Consider the following 18,891-nt stretch of genomic DNA (forward strand, 5'->3'; position numbering starts at 1 on the left):
TAACAATAGTAAGCCAAAGGATAACCGTGTTTTTTCCTATTGAGTACTTCCTCCGATCTCTCTGGAATATTTGAATATAATGTAGTGAAAACTGTTTAAGACTTTGACAAATTTCAAAGTCTGTTCCTGAAATGAACTGTTACTAGGGGGATAGTGAAACATCTGTGGGGAAGTATGGGAATAAGGCAAAGGTTTATGGGGCAGCATCCAGAGAAGGGGCTTCGAGTATAAAATAACTATGCCACTTGTGCTGTGCTGCTGTCATTGTAGCAAACCAGTCAGCTATTCTGGGAGACACTGGGAAATACAGTTAACATTCATTTTCACTTCATTGCTGTTCTTTCCTTCATTGAGCACTGCAAATGGAAAGCAGGTGTCAAGAAAAAGTACAGTCCCCTTCCACAGATTAAACATTCTGCAATGTTTAAAAGTATCAGTGAACAACATGATTCAGGTACATGAAAAAGTGAGATAGTATATTTTTAGAACACAAGCAAATTCACGAAAACTTATTTTGGGGACAGTTTCCTAGTATGTGCTACTTTATAGCCCTGTTCTTTCCTTAGTAAAAACAACCTGTAATTTTTTACAATAACAATCATAGCATGTTTTAAGTGATGTTGATGCTCCCTGCTCAGTCCTTACTGACAAAAAGAAAAAGCATTGGCTCAAACTCTGCTTTGCTATCCCACAAAACCCAGTGTGATTAGATATTTCTGGTTGTAGGTAGGTACAGTCTAGCATTATGTTGCATTGTGATGGCCTTTTTGGTTTAACAGAATAACTTTCACTTCCATTTCCATATTCAACAATAAAAGTCTGAGGGGAAAAGTCAGAAGTGGGGACATGTTGGGAGTGCAAAGGACCCACCCCCGAGTGGCAGGGGGTAGGGGTAAGAGGGGGGAGGCAGGGAGTGAGCAGGAGTTGGCAGAAGGAAAGGGCACCGGGCAGAGCTTGTTTGCAAGGGCTAAGGAGAACTGCAGCCTCTCTAAGCCAAGTGAAAAGGTTTAGCTGTAAAGGGGATTGGAATATTATAGATAAGTGGTGAGGAACCCATGCAGAGAAGGGCCTTCAAGGGAAGCTTTTGAAAAGGAAGTTGCAAGTAGCTGCAGGGGGGGAATGAACTGAATGTTCTTCTAGGGTGGGGAAGAGGAGAAGTCAGGAGCAGCTGAAGAAGAGGGGACATGGGCAGAGCCACCAGAGGCAAGATGTGGGACTGATGGGGCACGGTGAGAGGTGCCCTACCTGAACACGCTGAGCTGGTGCCTGCTCATGGCGTCCCAAAGGGCAGCACTGTGCCCCGCAGCTCTCCCTGCTTTCATGTAGTATGTGCTGCCATTACACTCCAAGCAGAACAACTCAATCCATCTTAGGCATCCCTGCATCACAGCTGTACAGCTGTTAGTAATGGTAATTTACCTTCCTGGACAGGAAGGTCTTGCTCATGCAAGGAACCAATGACACAGTTGTGCTATAGGAGATGCAATGAAAATATCAAATAAAACCCAGCAGTGGGACACAGAGGATTTACAGCAAGAATTTTGGCATTAGCCTGACGATACCCAGAGGTAAGCTACTGTTATAACCTTGTTGGATTGCTCTCTAGGGAAGGACCTTCATCTGCCAAGTCATCTGCAATGTTGAGTAGATTTTACTGTCTAAGTACTGACACCAAGATTTAGATGACTGCTCATCTGAGACACAGGGATCCATCTACTGCATGAGGAGAAAAGATGAAAGGCTGTTTTAGTCCCCTTTTTGGAAAGCTACAGCATGCAGATGGAAAGTGTTTCCACCCAGCCATGGGAATGAGTTACTGAATAGTTTTGCTGCTAATTGTATGGTTAATATTGGCAAAAAGGGTGTGTAGTAGATCCTCTCCAAAGTAGAGTTGGGGGGCGGGGGGAAGAGTAAAAAGGTGTGTACAGTCAAGTATTAGGACAGGATGAGTCCCATCACGTTTGCTCAGAAAGAGAAGCTCAGGAAGATGAGCTTGAGCAAATACTGTGATCCTCACATAAATGCTTTCAAGACCCAATACAGTAACGCAGCTTAGTTTCCATATGTCTGAGTTATTCTTTAGTAGAGTTAAACTGGTATCAATTAGGCAGTAAAAGGGAGAACCTGACTGCTAAGCTGTGCTCAAACCTGTCTCTCTAAGTCACTTGCTGGATGATTTCAGCGATGTGGGTGGTGCTACAAAACCCACTGCTGGTGAAAGGGGCTGCTGTGGTTGCTCAGCTTTACTCCTCTCCAAATTACCCAATGCAAAGTTAGAGCAAATTGGCCTTGACCAAACCATGCTGCTCTGCTCTTATTTAACTTGACACTAAAGCTGCTGGACTTCAGCCATCATCTGCTCGACCATGAGCTTCCAGCAGCTAATTCAGTTGAGGAGGAATGATGTTTCTGGCATTTACCCTTGCGCTGCACCCGGCCTCTGCGTGGTTCTGCACACCCCTGCAGCCGGTCCCTCTGCACTGGAGCCCAGGAGCAGGTAAGCGGCAATTACAGACAGGTGAGGAGGGGACAGATTTCAGCCACTGATGAAGAGGGGGGTGTCTTGGTGGCACAGGGCAGAGGTTGAGGTCTCTCTGGGGAAAGAAGGTGCTGTAAACATCTGTATGTCATGCACAAGGGAACAAGGCAGACAGCAAAGGAGGTGAGGGGACATGAGAGGAGCGCTGAGCTGGGCACCAGCAGGACTGTGAAGAAAGCAGCGATGAGAGTAAGGACAGTGAAGTGGCTGGAGGCTGCTAGTTCCCTTTGAGGCTCTTTCTCCACCTAAGGCATATGTATCACGGTGTGTATTTAGGAGAGGCAAGGCTTATTTAATCCTTAATTAGACTTACTCATACCACGCAAGTCTCTGGGTTTATCGAGGAGCTGAGATTTCACAGTACCGTTCAGTGTATTCAATCCATCAGGTCTTGCCATTTTTATATAGCACTATGTACAGGTCAGAGCCCTTCTTATGGCACTCTGTCCTGAAAATTTGTCATTAAATTGAATTAAGGGACAATTCTTTCTACAGTTCCTCTGACAAAGTGGTTTAAATCAGGTAAAAAAGGAAGGGCCCTTGAAAAAACAGGAGTCACACATGATAAATGAAAGAGGAACAAATCACGGGTCCCAGTGTTATCTGTCTCAGAACTCTGATGGAAATGATCGAGCTTATAACAAAATCACGCTGTTAATAAAATTGGTTATGAGACTAAATCGCCATATATCTGTGAGTCAACAGCTGGAAACAAAGGGAGTATGTTAGAGAATATCTTTAAAATGAAATTACAGTTCTGCCCGTGTCAAGGCATCTCCATGATAACTGCCTGGATTCTGCAACCACTTCCTCCTAAGGATTATTTTCACTTGGAAGGAAGGGGATGATGGTATTTGTAAAATGTGCCTGGAGAAAGAATTCTGCAGTCCTGCGGTTGAGTAGGTGTGTTCCTCTACAGCAGCAATGCTGGGTTTAAACAGAAGAGGGCATTCATTACCAAGCAAATGAGTTTGCTGAGGGCTCTCCATTTCTAGAAGAAAGGCATTTGAAAACGGGTTTGTTTGTTGTTGTTGTTTTTTGTTTGCTTGTTTGTGGTTTTTTAATGATTAATAAAGGTTCATAATAAAAAAATAAATCTCTAGACATCATGTACCAAGAGAAGTATAATTAGAAATTAAAACCTGTCCAGTAAACGAATGTTTGAGATGCCCTTAAGCAGCACTATCTCAAATACTGAGAAAACCCTGAAAAAATCAGGAGGGTTCGAACAGCATGCTAATCTTTTCAACAGTCTGACTTCTAATACTCATGTGTGCTGTTAAAGAGACCACAATGGGGAGAGCTGGATCAGAAGCTGAACCAAGACTGACAAAACCTGGATGCTGTTCCTGACTGCCATTTGTGAGCCTGGGCAAGATTATCTGGTGTGTCTGTGCTTCAGTTTCTTCTCTTAAAATTAGGCTTAAATGTTAACAAATCCATAAGCATGAAAAACATGACAGGTTTGCACTTTATATTGCTGGACACTGACACTAGGTTAAGATCACCAATATCAAAGCTAGCCAGTCAGTATGAGTAATGTTATTCACAGATATTTTCATATTTTTTTTCTTGCTCAGAGAAGACTGGATTTTTTCACTGTATACCAGGCTTTCTCATGCTGTTCAGCTGACACTGCTTGCAGTGCCTGGATGAAAAGACATATTCTCTAGGAATTTTTAAAATAAACTCATATATAAATTATGTTGCTAGACCTCAGATGAACGCGTAGGTGCCCTGGTTAGCAGGAAGCGCCCTCTGCAACCACCCTGTGCAGTGTGGAAAGCCGTATTCCCATTCCCAGTCTCCACTTCCTCCGCAGCAATACCTGTGCTATCAGGAGGCTTCCTCTGCTGTCCCTGGCATGAAGGAAGCTGATGTATTGACCTCGGTGATGGAGCCTTGGTATTTACTAGCAACACACAGGGTATAATTTACAACACATGGGGGACACCCGCAGTGCCTTGTGCTGGTGGGATGTGCTACATATGGGCACACACAGACACACGCTGTCAACTTGCAGCACAGGTGAAGACCATTTGCTTTGGCCTGCACAGCTGAAGTAACCTGAGCACCATCTGAGACAGCTGAGAAATTCTTTGGTATCAAGCTCCCCAGCCTTCCTCTCTTTTTGAAGTTAAGCATACAAATTGTTCAAATTTCAAGGCACTTCATAATCCCTAAATGAAAAAATGTCTGTAGAAAGGAGGGGGCTACTTTGTAAATGTTCTTTTTGCACTTTCGCCTTCTAAAACTGCTGTACAGTACACTGGCAGATAGATGGCTCTGCATCAGGTTTATTTGTCTCATGAATGAGTCACAGCCAGCTGCAGGATCCTCATCCACAACCTTCAGGGCCTGGTGAGATCCTAAAGGCTGCAACTTCTTCCTGCTGTCTCTGCTAACACGACAAGACTAACAGACAAGAGAAGAATAATGATGCTCCTGGTATGCACTATCCCTGACAGTTTCAAATGAGCACTGTGCTTTAAAAAAAAAAGTTTTATTATTTATATTATTCTATATACAAAGCAACATGGCTTGCCTTTTCCTCGTGATGATGCGGGGCATACAGAACAGCTGAATATGCAATTGTTGTTTAATTCAAGACCCACACAGTGTCATTAAACATATTCTGTTGCAGAGCAAAATTACTTCAATAGCAAATTCCATTTGTCTCGCTTGCGAAAATGCAACTTACAGTATTATTATGGATGCTGGTTTTTTTTCTTGTTGTAGGTGTTGGTTTAGCTATATAATTAAGGGTCTGTCAGTATTTTCATTAAAATCTTTTCATTCTTCACAGTGTGTAAGTCAGCCTTAAAAATTAAAGCTTAATGAGTGAATCTTCCCTTTACAAGCCAAATAGCGCTGTAACTACGATAGCTACCTAAATATGGAAAAAGAAAGGAAGAAGGAAAATAAGATTGTTTCCAGGTTCTTAGAATGATCAGGGTAGCACTGACCCGTATGCAGACAGAAGGTGTATAAAGATCAAAGTATATACTCTCCTGCACACATGAGATTAACGAATATTTTTCCAGATGAGTATCTGCTAAATTGGTAAATCTCTGTATTAACGTATGAACAGATTGCTGCAAATATAAGCAATAATTTGAGTAGTTGTACCAGATTGCTGCTACTTAACTGGTAACTTCAACTATCTCCCTGTTTATGAGGTAATAATGACTTCGGAGTTTGTTAGAGCAAAATAATATGCTTCTGTAGGCAGCTTTCCCAGGTATATTTTTGCACTCAGGAACAACCGTGGTTCTCACTCCCCCTGTTCACCAGACAAAGTCGCCTGCCCTTCATCACAGAATGTCAGGGGTTGGAAGGGACCTCGAAAGATCATCCAGCCCAATCCCCCCGCCAGAGCAGGAACACCCAGATGAGGTTACACAGGAAGGTGTCCAGGTGGGTTTGAATGTCTCCAGAGGAGACTCCACAACCTCCCTGGGCAGCCTATTCCAGTGCTCTGGCACCCTCACCATGAAGAAGTTTCTTCTCATATTTAAGTGGAACCTCCTGTGTTCCAGTTTGTACCCATTGCCCCTTGTCCTATCATTGGTTGTCACCGAGAAGAGCCTGGCTCCATCCTTGTGACACTCACCCTTTACATATTTACAAACATGAATGAGGTCTCCCCTCAGTCTCCTCCAAGCTAAAGAGCCCCAGCTCCCTCAGCCTTTCCTCATAAGTGACAGAAGCTGAAGTTTCAGGCGAGAGCTCAGGGTGTGAACTGCAAACCCTGCGCTTCGTGCAGCCACTGGTCCCTCTTTCTGGGCTGAGCAGCTGAAAGAAGAAATCCCGGTTTAGTAGCCAGCGCTCCGCTACGCCCAAGCGTTCCCCCCTGCCTGGGGCGTTTCAGGGTTAGGGAAGCAAACCGGGAGCCGCGGGGAAACGGCAGAGCGGGGCCGGGGCGGGGCCGGCGGCGGGCCGTCCGCGCCGCGGCGACAACGGCGCCTTAAGGCGGGAGGGCGGGGTGCTGGCGGCCGCCGTCATGGCTCACGCGTATCCCCTGGTGAGGGGCTGCGGCGGCGAGGCGATTCCCGGCCCCGCGGCGCGTAGCCGGGCTTGGAAGCTGCGAGCGGCCCCTCCGGGCGGGAGAGAGGGGCCGGGGACGTCGCCTCCCTGGGCCCGGCGGGAGGTGGTGCCGCCCCGCAGGATACCTGGGGCCGCCGGCCGCTCCCTGGCGCGGGGAGCGGGGGGGCGACCTGCGAGCCGTTATTTTTGGTGTGGGGGGGTTGGTGTGAGGCGCCGGGCAGCCCCAGGCTGGGGAGGGATCCCCTGCGAGCTCCGCGGTGCCCGGCGCAGGGCGGCGGCTGCTGTGCCCTCGGGTCCCGTCTGCCGCTGCCTCGCCTCATGCGGGGCTTAAAATGGCCCTTCGGCTGGCAGCGGTGCCAGGGGAGCCTCGGAGGCTTCCCCTTAAGGCTTGTTTTTGGCTTTGCTGGAATGGGGTGTTGATAGGTGCCACCCCACCGTGTGACAAATAAAACTGATTCGTGGCACCGGTGGGTCCCAGCGTGGATGGCCCAGTCATGGCAAAGGGCTGCCTGCGTGCAAAGGGGGAGAACCAGGGCACGGCAGCGCCTGCGCTGCAACCGTTCTTCTTTGATTTGAAAACACGCAGTAGTTGAGTTTTACAGTTGCTGTGTGCAGTTTTTATGTAGCATAATAAATATTCGTACTTACTATAGCTTGGCAATCCTGGGGAGAGTAATAGGCCTGTTGAAAGATTTAAATTCAGTTTCTCTTCTGGATTAGCAATGACGGCAAAGCATTCGACATACGGGCTAGTCAACATCTCTTAGTGTAGCGGTACAAGATTAAATTTTTTTTTCTTCGCATATTCCTAGTATCCTGAAATGTGCTGGGGGAATTCTTGGAGATCTCTACCCTCCCATAAGAAATCATACATGAGTATGGTTATTTTAAAGTAGTGCTATGTTGTGCTGACAGCCTTTTGCAAAAAGCATAATTTGTTACTTTTTAATAACCGCCAGGGTTTTTTTTAAACACGTTGTTCGTCGTCTGCAGTTTAGAACAACTTTAGAGCAGTAGCATATAATTTGATGTTAAGTTAGAGAAATGTAAATTAATATTTTGCAATCTTAACTTCTAAGGTTTCCTAAAAATTTCAGCTACGTCTTTCACCTTGTGTAGGCTATTTTGCTGGTAATGATAATCAAGATTAATAAGCTTTAAACTGCTAAAAGCTTATTATGTAACATTTGTATCTGAGTGGATGAATCTTGAAGCTCATGTGTGTCTGTTGTCCAGGTCTGACTGGAGAATTAGGATTTAATCACTGACATGGACAGAAGAAGGAATCCAATGTTGCATTGGAGTCCTATTGTAATATAGGATGAATTATATGTATTGATAACTGTACTATTAACATTTCCATAGCTAAACTACTGTACGGCATCAGACCACAAATAAAAAAGTTATTGCTTGCAGGTTACTTACATTTTATGTATATTCCGATAGAATTGGCACATCTCATTTTTAGTAGCTTGTATTGTTGGTTGGTCTTTAAGTTAGGAGCAATGACACTATAATGATACTAAGTGGTAAATGTCAGTTTTAAACTGACTTTTTTTACATGCTTGTTTGAAAATATAGCACAACAGTTGTTTTTCTAACATTTCTAAGATTTTCCTAAGCATTTCATAGCCTGCAGAAAGCAATAATTTGAGGCTTGAATCCAATTTTTTTCCAGGGATGTCTGTTCCTGGAGATGTCATATTGAAAAGAACGAGTGGACTTGCAGACCTCTGCACTTGACAAGAGTATTCAGTTTGCTACACTGATCTGTTTATGCTGTTCAGTTTGTAACAGTAGTTTATGCAGTGAGATTAGACGTTGTGCTATCATTTCAAATGGCTTAATGCTCATCTTAACTTGAAAATATTTATTTATTTATGTAGCCTAAACTATACAAGTCCATTATTGAAGATGTGATTGAAGGTGTGCGGGAACTCTTTGCAGAAGAGGGTTTAGAGGAACAGGTTCTGAAAGAATTGAAACAGGTTTGTTTGGTTCCCCTGCATTAAGAGTTGTTGTTTATTTTTTTTCCTTTGAGATGATGTACCTGTCCATTTCTTTGCCCTCCAAAACATGCAAAATTTTGCCCTTAGAGTTTCAATGTGGATGATGTCTTGGGCTGCTGGAAGCTGAAATTCTGTAGTGATTGTTACCATCTTTATTGGATAGAATCAATTTACTCTTGTAAAAACTAGGAATACCTGATTATAATTTTAAATGTGGTTTATTTTTAAAGCTGGTGTCTGTTGACCTTAATAATAATCTTTCTGCAGCTTTGGGAAACCAAGGTGGTGCAGTCTAAAGCAACAGAAGGCTTCTTCAGACATAACCACCATTCTCCACAGTTTACCCTGCAATTGCCGCACAATTTTCACCGTGTTCTGCAGGCTTCAGCAGGTCAGGTGTTGTTGAACACAACAGATGCAATTCAAGAATAGCTCAGTGATTCAAGAATCTTTTTAGAATACTTGAAGGTGCTGCAATAATCTTGGTTTGCAATACTTATGTATATATCTAGGATGATGGGGAACAGCAATTATTTGAAAATGGAATTTGACCAATAAAGGATTAATTAAACTTTGATAAAGCAATGCAGTTATGGCTATGTGCTCTTGATATACTGCTTAGTTCCAGTAATGAAACGTGAAGAGAATTTTAGCCGCCTTTTCTGCGGTTCAGAAGTGTAGCCGTTCACTTGCAAATTTACCAGAAGGGGTAAGGTTTTACTTGCCCTTTTAATGTGTGGCATAATGTGTACAGAGGTTATATGGCATGTTCGTGCCATGCAGCTTGGCTGTCATGTTGGATTTTAATCTGGTTCTGCACTTGTGAAAATGTAATCCCTTGCTCAAACAGCAGAGTGGGAGTTTTTGGGGAGGTTTTTTGTTTGTCTTTCAGTTAGTTTTCCTAAAAGCAGCATTCCTGTCACAGAGAAGTACTTGACTTTCACAGAGGCTTTGACATCAGGACCTGTTCTTCTCAATTAAGTGCAGCTGACCACTGTGGTAGTGTTATGGCAGAGTATTATGCTCAGCTGAGGCTTCTCCCAGTGTGAGAGGCCATGAGGACCTTTCCCCATTAAGGACAAAAAACATATGATTTAATGAAAATCTGTGTCATAGTGCTCTTCACAGTTGGGCAGGCACTCTTCATCTGTTTTTTTTGAGTCTTCATAGTTGAATGGGCTGGTTTTGGAAACAGGTATTTTATTTATTCCATGTGGTTAAAGGGAGTATACTTTTGGGTTTGTTTGCTATTGGAGGCTTTATATTTAATGAGCTTTACCTTGTTACTCCTAAATTTTGGAAGGGTAGTACTAAGGCAAAACAATCTGTTGAAGCCAGTGAGGTTTGTTTTTTGTTTGGGGTTTTTTTTTTTTTAAATGTTAAATGGTATTTGAACTGTCCTGTGGCTAGAAATTTTCAAAGTAGTTAGGACTACCTAAATTGTTTGCTTGTTGAAGCCTGGGAGAGTTTTCCCTTTGGCTTATCTTCTCTCACTGAAGTCAGTACTGAGTGCTTTTGAAAATCCCACCCTACTGTTCCTTCTATGAGCAACACTGGATTTTCTGTGGTGCAGAAAAATAGTTGCATATCTTCCTTATGTTGACAAGGCAATACATTTTACATATATGTTCTTGGTCATGTTCAAATAGTAGCATTGCACATCCATCCTTCTAGTTGATGTAATAGATAGAAATGGCATGCTTAATTTTTACAGTGCAACTTAAATGGATCAAATAGTTAAATAGAAATATTTTTAAAACAAACAAAACATCTCCAAGACCAGCTTTTAGCAAAATGTAAGTTTTATAAATTTGGGTGTAACCTCTCCCTGCTGAGTACAGCATAAGCTTGAAGCAACATAAAGGGAAGTATATTCAAGGGCCTCAACTATGTCCAAGAAAGTAATGTTTTTTGTAAAGTGTCTTTTTTTTTTTTTTTTAATAGCTTCTTTAGTCATCCCAGCTGGCAGAGGTTTTCAGCATTTGACAGCAGCAGATCTGGTATGTAGCTGTAGTGGTATCTTATTTCAGTTTTGATTATTCTGAATTCCAAATAATTATGTTTGTCAGTTGTTAGTAGGCTTAACAGGAGGCAAGTATTAAATATTTTCCATGTATAGATGCTTTAGGACAGCATTTAGGGACTGAAAAAGTACCATTTCCCATGACAATTTCAATTGTCCAATATGGTATAGTAGGTAAGGGAGCATGAGTCCTGCTGAGAGAGAATCAACAGCTGAAGAAACTCAGTGTTGTTACTTCTAGCCCTTTTATTTTATTTTTTTAAGGAAAACTATACAAAAATTAATAGTCTGCAAAGGGAGAGCTGTAACTCTTTTCACTGCTCAAACAGAAGGAGCAATGATGGGGACCTACCTGTTGGTTTTGCAAGCAGTGCAGCGAGAAGCGTGTTGGAGGACCCAGCTGTATTTAGCCCATAAGATGGAAGTCTAGTAGAAATGCACATCTACAGATCCCCCAGATTCCGCCCCCCCTTTTTTGTTTTTGGTTACTGGGTATGAAATTAATGCATGGCTGGGAAATGCTAAGCAGTAGTGACGCTGGGAGGAGCATTAGCTGCAAGGCATAGAAATCATCCAGAAGAAAATGAGTGTTTTTAGAGTTGACAGATTCTGAACTCTGGGCATGTCAAAATTTGTTTGGAGTGGGGCTATTAATTATCAAAGCTTAATGAATTTATTGAGTTCCTCCTAAGCATCAAGGTAACTAGCTTGCCAAGCTCAAGTATAACATGGGGAAGGTGTTTGTATAACATGCAAGTTTCCTGATTGAAAGTCTGGATTTGTCTGGAACAGTCAGTTCAAAAGGGAGCCATATATCTAACTCTTTGCTTTTCAGGAGAAAAAGAGAATGTGAAGTGACTTCATAGGTCCAGGCAAGGAGTCTGTGCTGCGTGGAGTAATGCATAAGCTTAGGTAGAAGTGGCTCTGAGTGGAAAAATACCTTTCTGAATTGTGTGCATGTTGAGGGGGTACAGAAAAGTGTTCTGTTTATGAAAAGGGGATAACTGGAAAACAGGAAACAGGGCAAGTGGTTATCATGTCAGTACAGAATACTGTTTATCTGTCTAAATCCCAAAAGTCTGAAGCAACTCCTCAGTAAAGATCATCACAAAAAGGCCCTCGTTCATGTTTTGTCTGGGTATGTTAGTGTGACGTGCTGGGGCCTAGGAGATAAAGTATGCACTGTTTCTTACTAAAGCTCTTGTGTATCTAGGGTGCTCCACAAGCAGGTGCAACTCTTACTCTCCCTACGGGTATTGCTTATCCTATACATGTACCAGCTGGAGTGACGCTACAGACAGCATCTGGTAAGATTAAAGAGGAGATGTAAAATGTTACAGTGCATTGACTGTATGTGGATATTGAAAGATGGTTCCAAGTACAGTAGATAAAACAAATGTGAAGTTAAAGTATAGAGGGGGTAGAGCCATTTATCCTCCTCTTCCTTTGTAGTTTGTGTTTGTAATTGCTGCGTGGGGGAAGTAATTACATTGATTAGTTAGTGTGTCAGTTGTGTACACTTGCAAGATCAGTTAACATGGGCTGCCAGGTGATGCCATTTTTTTGTTTTACAAGTGCTTACAAATGCGTTCTTTTGTCACTTCAGACATGGGTATATCCTTCCCCTATATGAGGAATATCTTCCATGTTTTTAAAAGGCAAAGACATTCTGGTGCTTCAGAATTGAATTGACTTCTCATTCAAATAAAATCCAATCATCCATAAACCTTTTTGCTCCCACTCTTTGCTGACAAAACTGCCTGTACTGCTTGTACAAAAATGTGCTAGTACTGCTTAGGGTGTGATGAGTGGAAGGCTTATTTCAGTCACTGATTGACTTTTTCCTCAAACAGCTGTTCTTTGAGAACTAATGTCACTAGATCTCTATTTCAGGTATAATTCCTAAGGTTTTGAGACCTATAGGCTGGTATCAGTGACTCTGTCTGTAAGCTTGTGTGTGGGGAAAAGAATAATTAAATGACATTATAAGCTTAGCTCTGGCTCAGCTTCTAACACTGATAATAATAATCTTTAAGAAGTCAGCAGTTGGAGTGGTTTTCATATAATGAGAGGACAGATAAACTAGGAGTTGTTTTGTTTTTTTTAAAATAGGCAGTTTTTTAGAAGGGATACCTGAAGGTCCTTAAAAGAGTGAACTGCTCCTGTAGGTACGGAATAGTTTACCATTTTATCTTGTATTCCTTCGTTTCTGAAATGATGGGGAAACAAATGCAAAACAGGATTATTTTTTTGTTGATGTGTGGTCCATTTTTTATTTTATTTTTTTTAATCCAGCATGTAATTAAATTCTTGAACTGACTGCCACAAGGTATTGTGGAGGCCAAAACCAGAAAGGGATATTAAACATGATGGTCTGGATGGAAGCTCTGACTGAAACAGCCTCTGAACACTTAATTTTCAAAGGCTGCAATTGTGCTTAGAGAAAGTACTGCTTTGTAACTGTCCTGTTTCTCACAGTCTGCCTGAGTGTTTGCTATTGGTTATTAGTGGTAACAGGAGAGTGGCCAGGATAAACCCTCTAAGCTTAACCCGCTGAAGCACTTTTAAACTTTTCTCTTTGTAGGGCAGCTTTATAAGGTAAATGTGCCTGTGATGGTTACACAGGCCCCAGGAGGTGCAAGTATTTTCCATCACCCTGTTCAGCAGATGTTTCAGCCCCTTGAGAAGCCTTCAGTTCTGCAAGCCAACGTTGCCAGTGTTGCACAGGTGAATGCATCTTCTGCCCAGGCAGCTGCTGAAATGTTACAACCCCAGGAGACTGCTGTCCAACAGACCATGGTATTTCCACCAAATGTCGTGGAACAAAACCACCTGGAGAACTCTGCCAATACTACATTGGTCCAGCAGCCTTCTCTGTGTCAGCAGCCACTTGCATCTAATGCAGCGTTGAATCAGTGTGCAGACTCAACAGAAAAATCCCAGCACGGCAGTCTTCACACAGCTGTGTTTACTCCAGAAGCCTCTGGAGGGTTTTCTCCCACAGAGTCCTTGGCAAACAACTCCAGCAGTGTCCTGCTGGATGTGGAGGGGCAGTTTGACACTGAGCCTCAGCAGTCCGTGCAACAGCAGGTGTCTGATATCATTGACCTGATTATCATGGGCAAAAGTTTGGATGATAATGCTGTTCTGAAGGATCACGACAGCATTGCTTCCTCTGACAAGGTAAGGCCTTTTATTTCTTAGCTGGTGAAAATACATCTGTCGGAGATGGTTGTTTGGAGTATCAGAACAGATGTGATCAAACACATCTGTAAGTTACAATTAGCACCTCTAAATTATAATAAGAAAAATTATTATAATTTTAAAGTTCATTCTTGAGCTTGTTTTGAATAGCAGTAGCTGTTTGCTTAGTTTTACATTAAGAATTTCTCACAAATACTGCTGAAATACTGTTATTGAAGAGAATGTCAATCTAAAAAAATGCTCAAAGTGTAATGCATAGATATAGTGTATTCTTAGACTTACTGACAATTTTGGGGCATAATAGTTTGTGGGTTTTTTTGACTGAACAGACATAAATGACCCTTTGAGAACTTCCATGTCATTGTGACAGTGAATCTGCCTGTGGATAATGGCCAGCTGTGGGCAAATTGCTTTTGCAATGTCAGCTGGGGTTAGTTTTAACTTGTACTGTGCGAAGAGTATTTAACTTGCATTGCGAATGCATGTTGAGTATGAAAAGTCAGATTTGATAAGTGAAAATCTGCTGGAAGGAAATGTATTTCCTTGGTAAAAAATACTGAACAAACTAGAATTCAGCTAGAGCTGTGTGGAAGACTTGAATGATTTTAATTAGGAAGCCACTTTCCTGACCTCATCTAATTTTTGTTCCAGAAATTATTTGCAGATGTTTTTAAGTTCAGGCCGGCTTGTTGACTTTGAGTTGTAGTGCTTATATGTGATTGAGGCAAATTTACTAAATGCAAATTTAATGACAGTAATGACAAATGACTGTAAATAGAAGGCATGTTATGTTACTCATCTGAACTTTTTGATGGCAGGATGTCTTACTACTGTCAGTAGTAATAATAGAAGGTCAAAACAAAGTGTTGTTTTCTTGAACTAGAAAGAGTATGTGGATGTGAATTAAGTGCTACAATAAAGATTTAATGAGAAACTGAAGATGGCTGAAAGCTTAAAGCGCTTTTATGCTCCTATGAACACTCAGTTTAGGAATTCTAGCACTTTTATGAACGGTAACTTGAAGTACTGAAATAGTTACTGTCTCAGCTTTTTAGATGTTTTTGAAACAAATAATTTTGATTGAATTGAGGGAGAAGGATGAGTTAATCTTGACTCATTTCAAAAATGAAAAATGCTATTTTTGGGGGCAGGGGAGTAGCTTGTTTCCCTTTTTTTGTTTTGGAGTTTTATTTGCAGTAGAAATTCTAACGGCCCAGTGGATTGTCTTTTTCTTGAAGTTGGTTTGGTACAACTTAAAGAAAAGTCTAAGAAAATGTCTTTTTGTATTGCTGAGGAATATTTGGCATGGATTCTGTTTAAGTGTAAGAGCAAGATTTGCAAATGTAGTCAGGGTTTACAAGTAGTCCAAGACTTGAAACTCTCATTTTAGTGCCCCAATCTTTTTACTTTATTAAACAAAGATCTCAGGCTTTGTACTGGAGAATGAAGGCTCTGCGGTGTTAATTCACAAGCTGTCTCTGGTCTCTTTTTATTCCTGTCAGATGGAACCTACTGAGCAGATGGAATCTAATTTACGATCAGAGAAGGATATCTGCAGTGACATTGAAGACATAATTCAGCTAGATGGTACTGGTGATGTTTCTCCCAAGGAAGAAATACCACATACAAAATATAGGGAAGAGAATGAATTCATTGGTATTATTGAATCAGAGGATCTAAAAGTTCTGGAGGATGAGGAAGATGATGATGAAGAATGTGACAGTATTACAAGCACTGAGTCTAGCAGCAGTGGTGGTGATAATGAAGAGCCCCAAATAGATATAGTTGAGGAGGTAATTTACTTTTAAGCCTTGTGAAACACATGACAATAGTGTATTTATCTTGACTGTTGAATTGTTGGACCCAGAACAATTCCTGGCAAGTTTAATGCAGAGAATGCATAGTTAAATTATATACCTCTTGAGACAGGAGGTACTGTTGAGAAATTACTTGAGAGCTCAGTATGAGGAGCGTGGACAAATGAAAGAGATGTTGAGAAGTCATTTGTTTATTGGATGAATTAAAATACTTCATTACCAGAATTAAATTTCTATGGTAAAACTCTGGCCTCAGTGGAATGGAGTTTTGCTTTTTATTTAAATAAGATCAATATACAAATCTAGGTGTCTGTTCCTTCTGAAGGACTGCAGGGGTTTAGACAGAAGAGAACAATGTGATACAAGTACATATGTTTCCTAGGAACAGGCTTTTCTTAAAGAAGTGCATTCTTGTATCCTAGAGATTCACAAGAGAATCAACTCATAGCATCTGGACTTCAAATGAATACCAGTTGATTAGTATTCTAGTTACTGGGGTCAGCTTTATCAGTTAGCAGTTCTGCTTTTTGACCTGTGTTTTTGTTTGTTTTTGAGAACGTAAGCATGTGAAGATGGTTACAAATGAGCTTTGTGCAACATGATCTTCATAGCTTCTAGGTCTTGATTTTTGCAGTGGCAACCTTTTATTGTTCTAGGTGTGTTTCATGTCAAGTATTTTCAATGCTATTCTGAAAGAATGTGTAAAATACAACTTTAATCTCTAGGACCCCTTAAATTCTGGCGATGATGTCAGTGAACAGGACACTCCAGACTTGTTTGACACCGACAATGTGATAGTTTGTCAGTATGACAAGGTACAGTATATAGTTGTATCTTTGTTCCTTAATCATTCTAAATAATACATTCAGCAAATCCATATCTGGTCATCTGTCAGTGCCTTTTAAAGAAAATCTCATGCTGTTATAATTGAGTGTTTAAATTAGGTCTTTAGCTGACAATAGTCTGAAGATTTACCTGCTGTTTTCTGAAATGAGAATAATCAATGGGTTCATAATAGCCTGTTAAAGGAAGAGGAAAGGAGACCAGATTTGTAAAGCTGCGAAAGCTTATGCATTTCCTTAACTTCTAAGTAATATCAACAACTCCATGGATGTATGTATGAATTTTCAGCCATGAATTAAGATTTTTGAAATGGGTAACAGAAAGGGGAGCACGTGTACTTTCTTTTACACTTTTTGTCTTTTGAAGTGCTTACTGAGTGATTATCCTACTAGAATTCTGTTGTGTCTGAAAAAACCCCAGTTGTTAAGAGCAATTTTGTCGTCCTTCTTTTTAATGTTTAAAATTCAACCTTATTTTGAACTCTTGAAGATCAAATTAAGTATTTCTAACTCTGGTATGGTTTCGGACACATGTCAGTAGTTTAAGAGCTGAACATAACAAAGTGCATGTTTTCTTTTGAAGCAAATATGGGAAAATGCATCTAGAGTTTGCCTAAGAATGTGCCTTAGCTTTTATTTTTTCAGAAGTGACTAGTGATAATTTTTTGTGTGTGTTCAGTTAGGCCTGCCTTAATGCTGTGTTTTAGCAAATGGTGAGCTGGTAAGAAAATTGTCTTTCCTAAAGTGTAACAGATTGTGTGTTTCTGAAACTAGATATTTTGGAAAATGTATCTGAAATTAAGCCACAGTGTCTGTGTTGCATTGAAAAAGTACATTGTTTAATGTTACAGAGGCTATAGGTAGTGTATATTGTTATCTACTGCAAGTTTTGTCTGTAATAAGCTGAAAAACTGGTTGAAAATGTTTAAAAAGTGATAAGAAATTCAGTATTGGACATGTCTTATAGGAAATTTAAGATCAGATGTTATTAGAAATTAACAGTTACAGAAGTTGGGGGAAGATGTTGGTAGCTTTCCCCTTTCCTATATAGATTTCATAAAACATGTAGGCCTAGCAGAAAGTAGATTCAAACAGCTATCTGTTAAATTACCTTGTTACCTGTAGAAGAATGCTGTTTGCAAAATTACTATCCCATTTCATTTTTTCCCTCTTTTTTCTTTCTAGACTTGAAAATAGACTGATGCTTAAAATCCAAGAAATTTTCCAGAGATGTTTGAAATTCATTCTTATAGTATTAAAAACCAAAACCAAACAAACCCCCAGCTTTCCACAGTACAGATAATTTTGCAGGCCTTTAAAAGGAAACAGAATATGCAGATTATTTTTTTTTTTGTATGGCAGAGTTTGCTTTTAAGCAAAGTTTTCATGCTTTTAGCCTTATCCTAAAGCCTCTATGCATGCAATATTGCTTTGCAATGTGTATGGGAGAAGGAGATGGCTGCATTTCAGTGGTTAAGCCATACTCGTTTGCAAGATGCAGTATATTTTGGGGCTGATACGCTCATGAAGCTGCTCCATTATTGAGATTCAGGAGGTTGTTCTCTTGAAGAGGGCAGGGAATTCATTATAAACAACTGAAATCTACTGTCTATATTGAATACTTGTGGTGTGTTCAGTGGCAGTGTGTCACATGTTCTGGGCTAACAGGATTTTAAAAGAAAAATGAGGTTTGTAAACCAAGTTGTGCTTAAAAAACCTTTCTTTTTAAATGGATGGTCTAAAATATTTTTGGGGGTGTGGGGCATTGATTTTTTTTTTTTTTTTTAATTCATCAGATACATCGAAGTAAGAACAAATGGAAGTTCTACTTAAAAGATGGAGTGATGTCCTTTGAGGGTAAAGACCATGTTTTTGCAAAAGCTGTTGGCGATGCAGAGTGGTGAAACCTCACTGAAGTATGTACTTTAAGACTGTGGCATTATTCTCTTATAGACCTTCTGTGAAACAACTAGACTTTCTATTGTTTTGCCATTAAAAAACCCAGACCAACAAAACAACAAATCAGTGACAAAAATATGAAAAACCAGTTTTGTTAATCCATGCAAACTAAACCACTGTATTGTTAGCTACTCAGCTTTCTTTGCTGTTTTCTGATTATTTCATTACTGTTGTACCCAAGAAATGTTATTGGCATGAATAGCTTTAAAGACTGAAATATTGAATCTGTTAGTAATTCAAGAAAGGAATGGAATATTAAGTGACTAAGTAAATTTCAGTTCTGTTGGTTTTGTTTCCATTTTTTAAACTAAAGTATGACTTGAAATATAAAACTCTATAGGTGTTGGTGATACTATATATTTCTTTCCAAAGGCTGTCAAGTTTAAAAAAGGAGAGGAAAAAAAAGAGACAACAACAACAACAAACCTACCAACATCTGTGCAAGTCTGAA

The 18,891-nt window shown here is 40.6% G+C and overlaps 1 protein-coding gene across 1 annotated transcript; it reads left to right on the plus strand.

Moving 5' to 3' along the window:
* The first annotated feature begins 6,533 nt into the window (after positions 1–6,533).
* On the plus strand, positions 6,534–18,385 carry GTF2A1L (general transcription factor IIA subunit 1 like). The gene is made up of 9 exons (XM_065630950.1): positions 6,534–6,563; positions 8,473–8,574; positions 8,863–8,986; positions 10,540–10,595; positions 11,832–11,925; positions 13,203–13,801; positions 15,325–15,615; positions 16,365–16,454; positions 18,278–18,385. Exons 1-9 carry the CDS (start codon positions 6,543–6,545, stop codon positions 18,383–18,385), a joined length of 1,485 nt encoding a protein of 494 aa, XP_065487022.1. The 5' UTR covers positions 6,534–6,542.
* Positions 18,386–18,891: the final 506 nt, after the last annotated feature.

This window comes from Caloenas nicobarica, chromosome 3 (genome assembly GCF_036013445.1).
Source record: "Caloenas nicobarica isolate bCalNic1 chromosome 3, bCalNic1.hap1, whole genome shotgun sequence".
In the NCBI taxonomy this organism is placed as follows: Eukaryota; Metazoa; Chordata; class Aves; order Columbiformes; family Columbidae; genus Caloenas; species Caloenas nicobarica.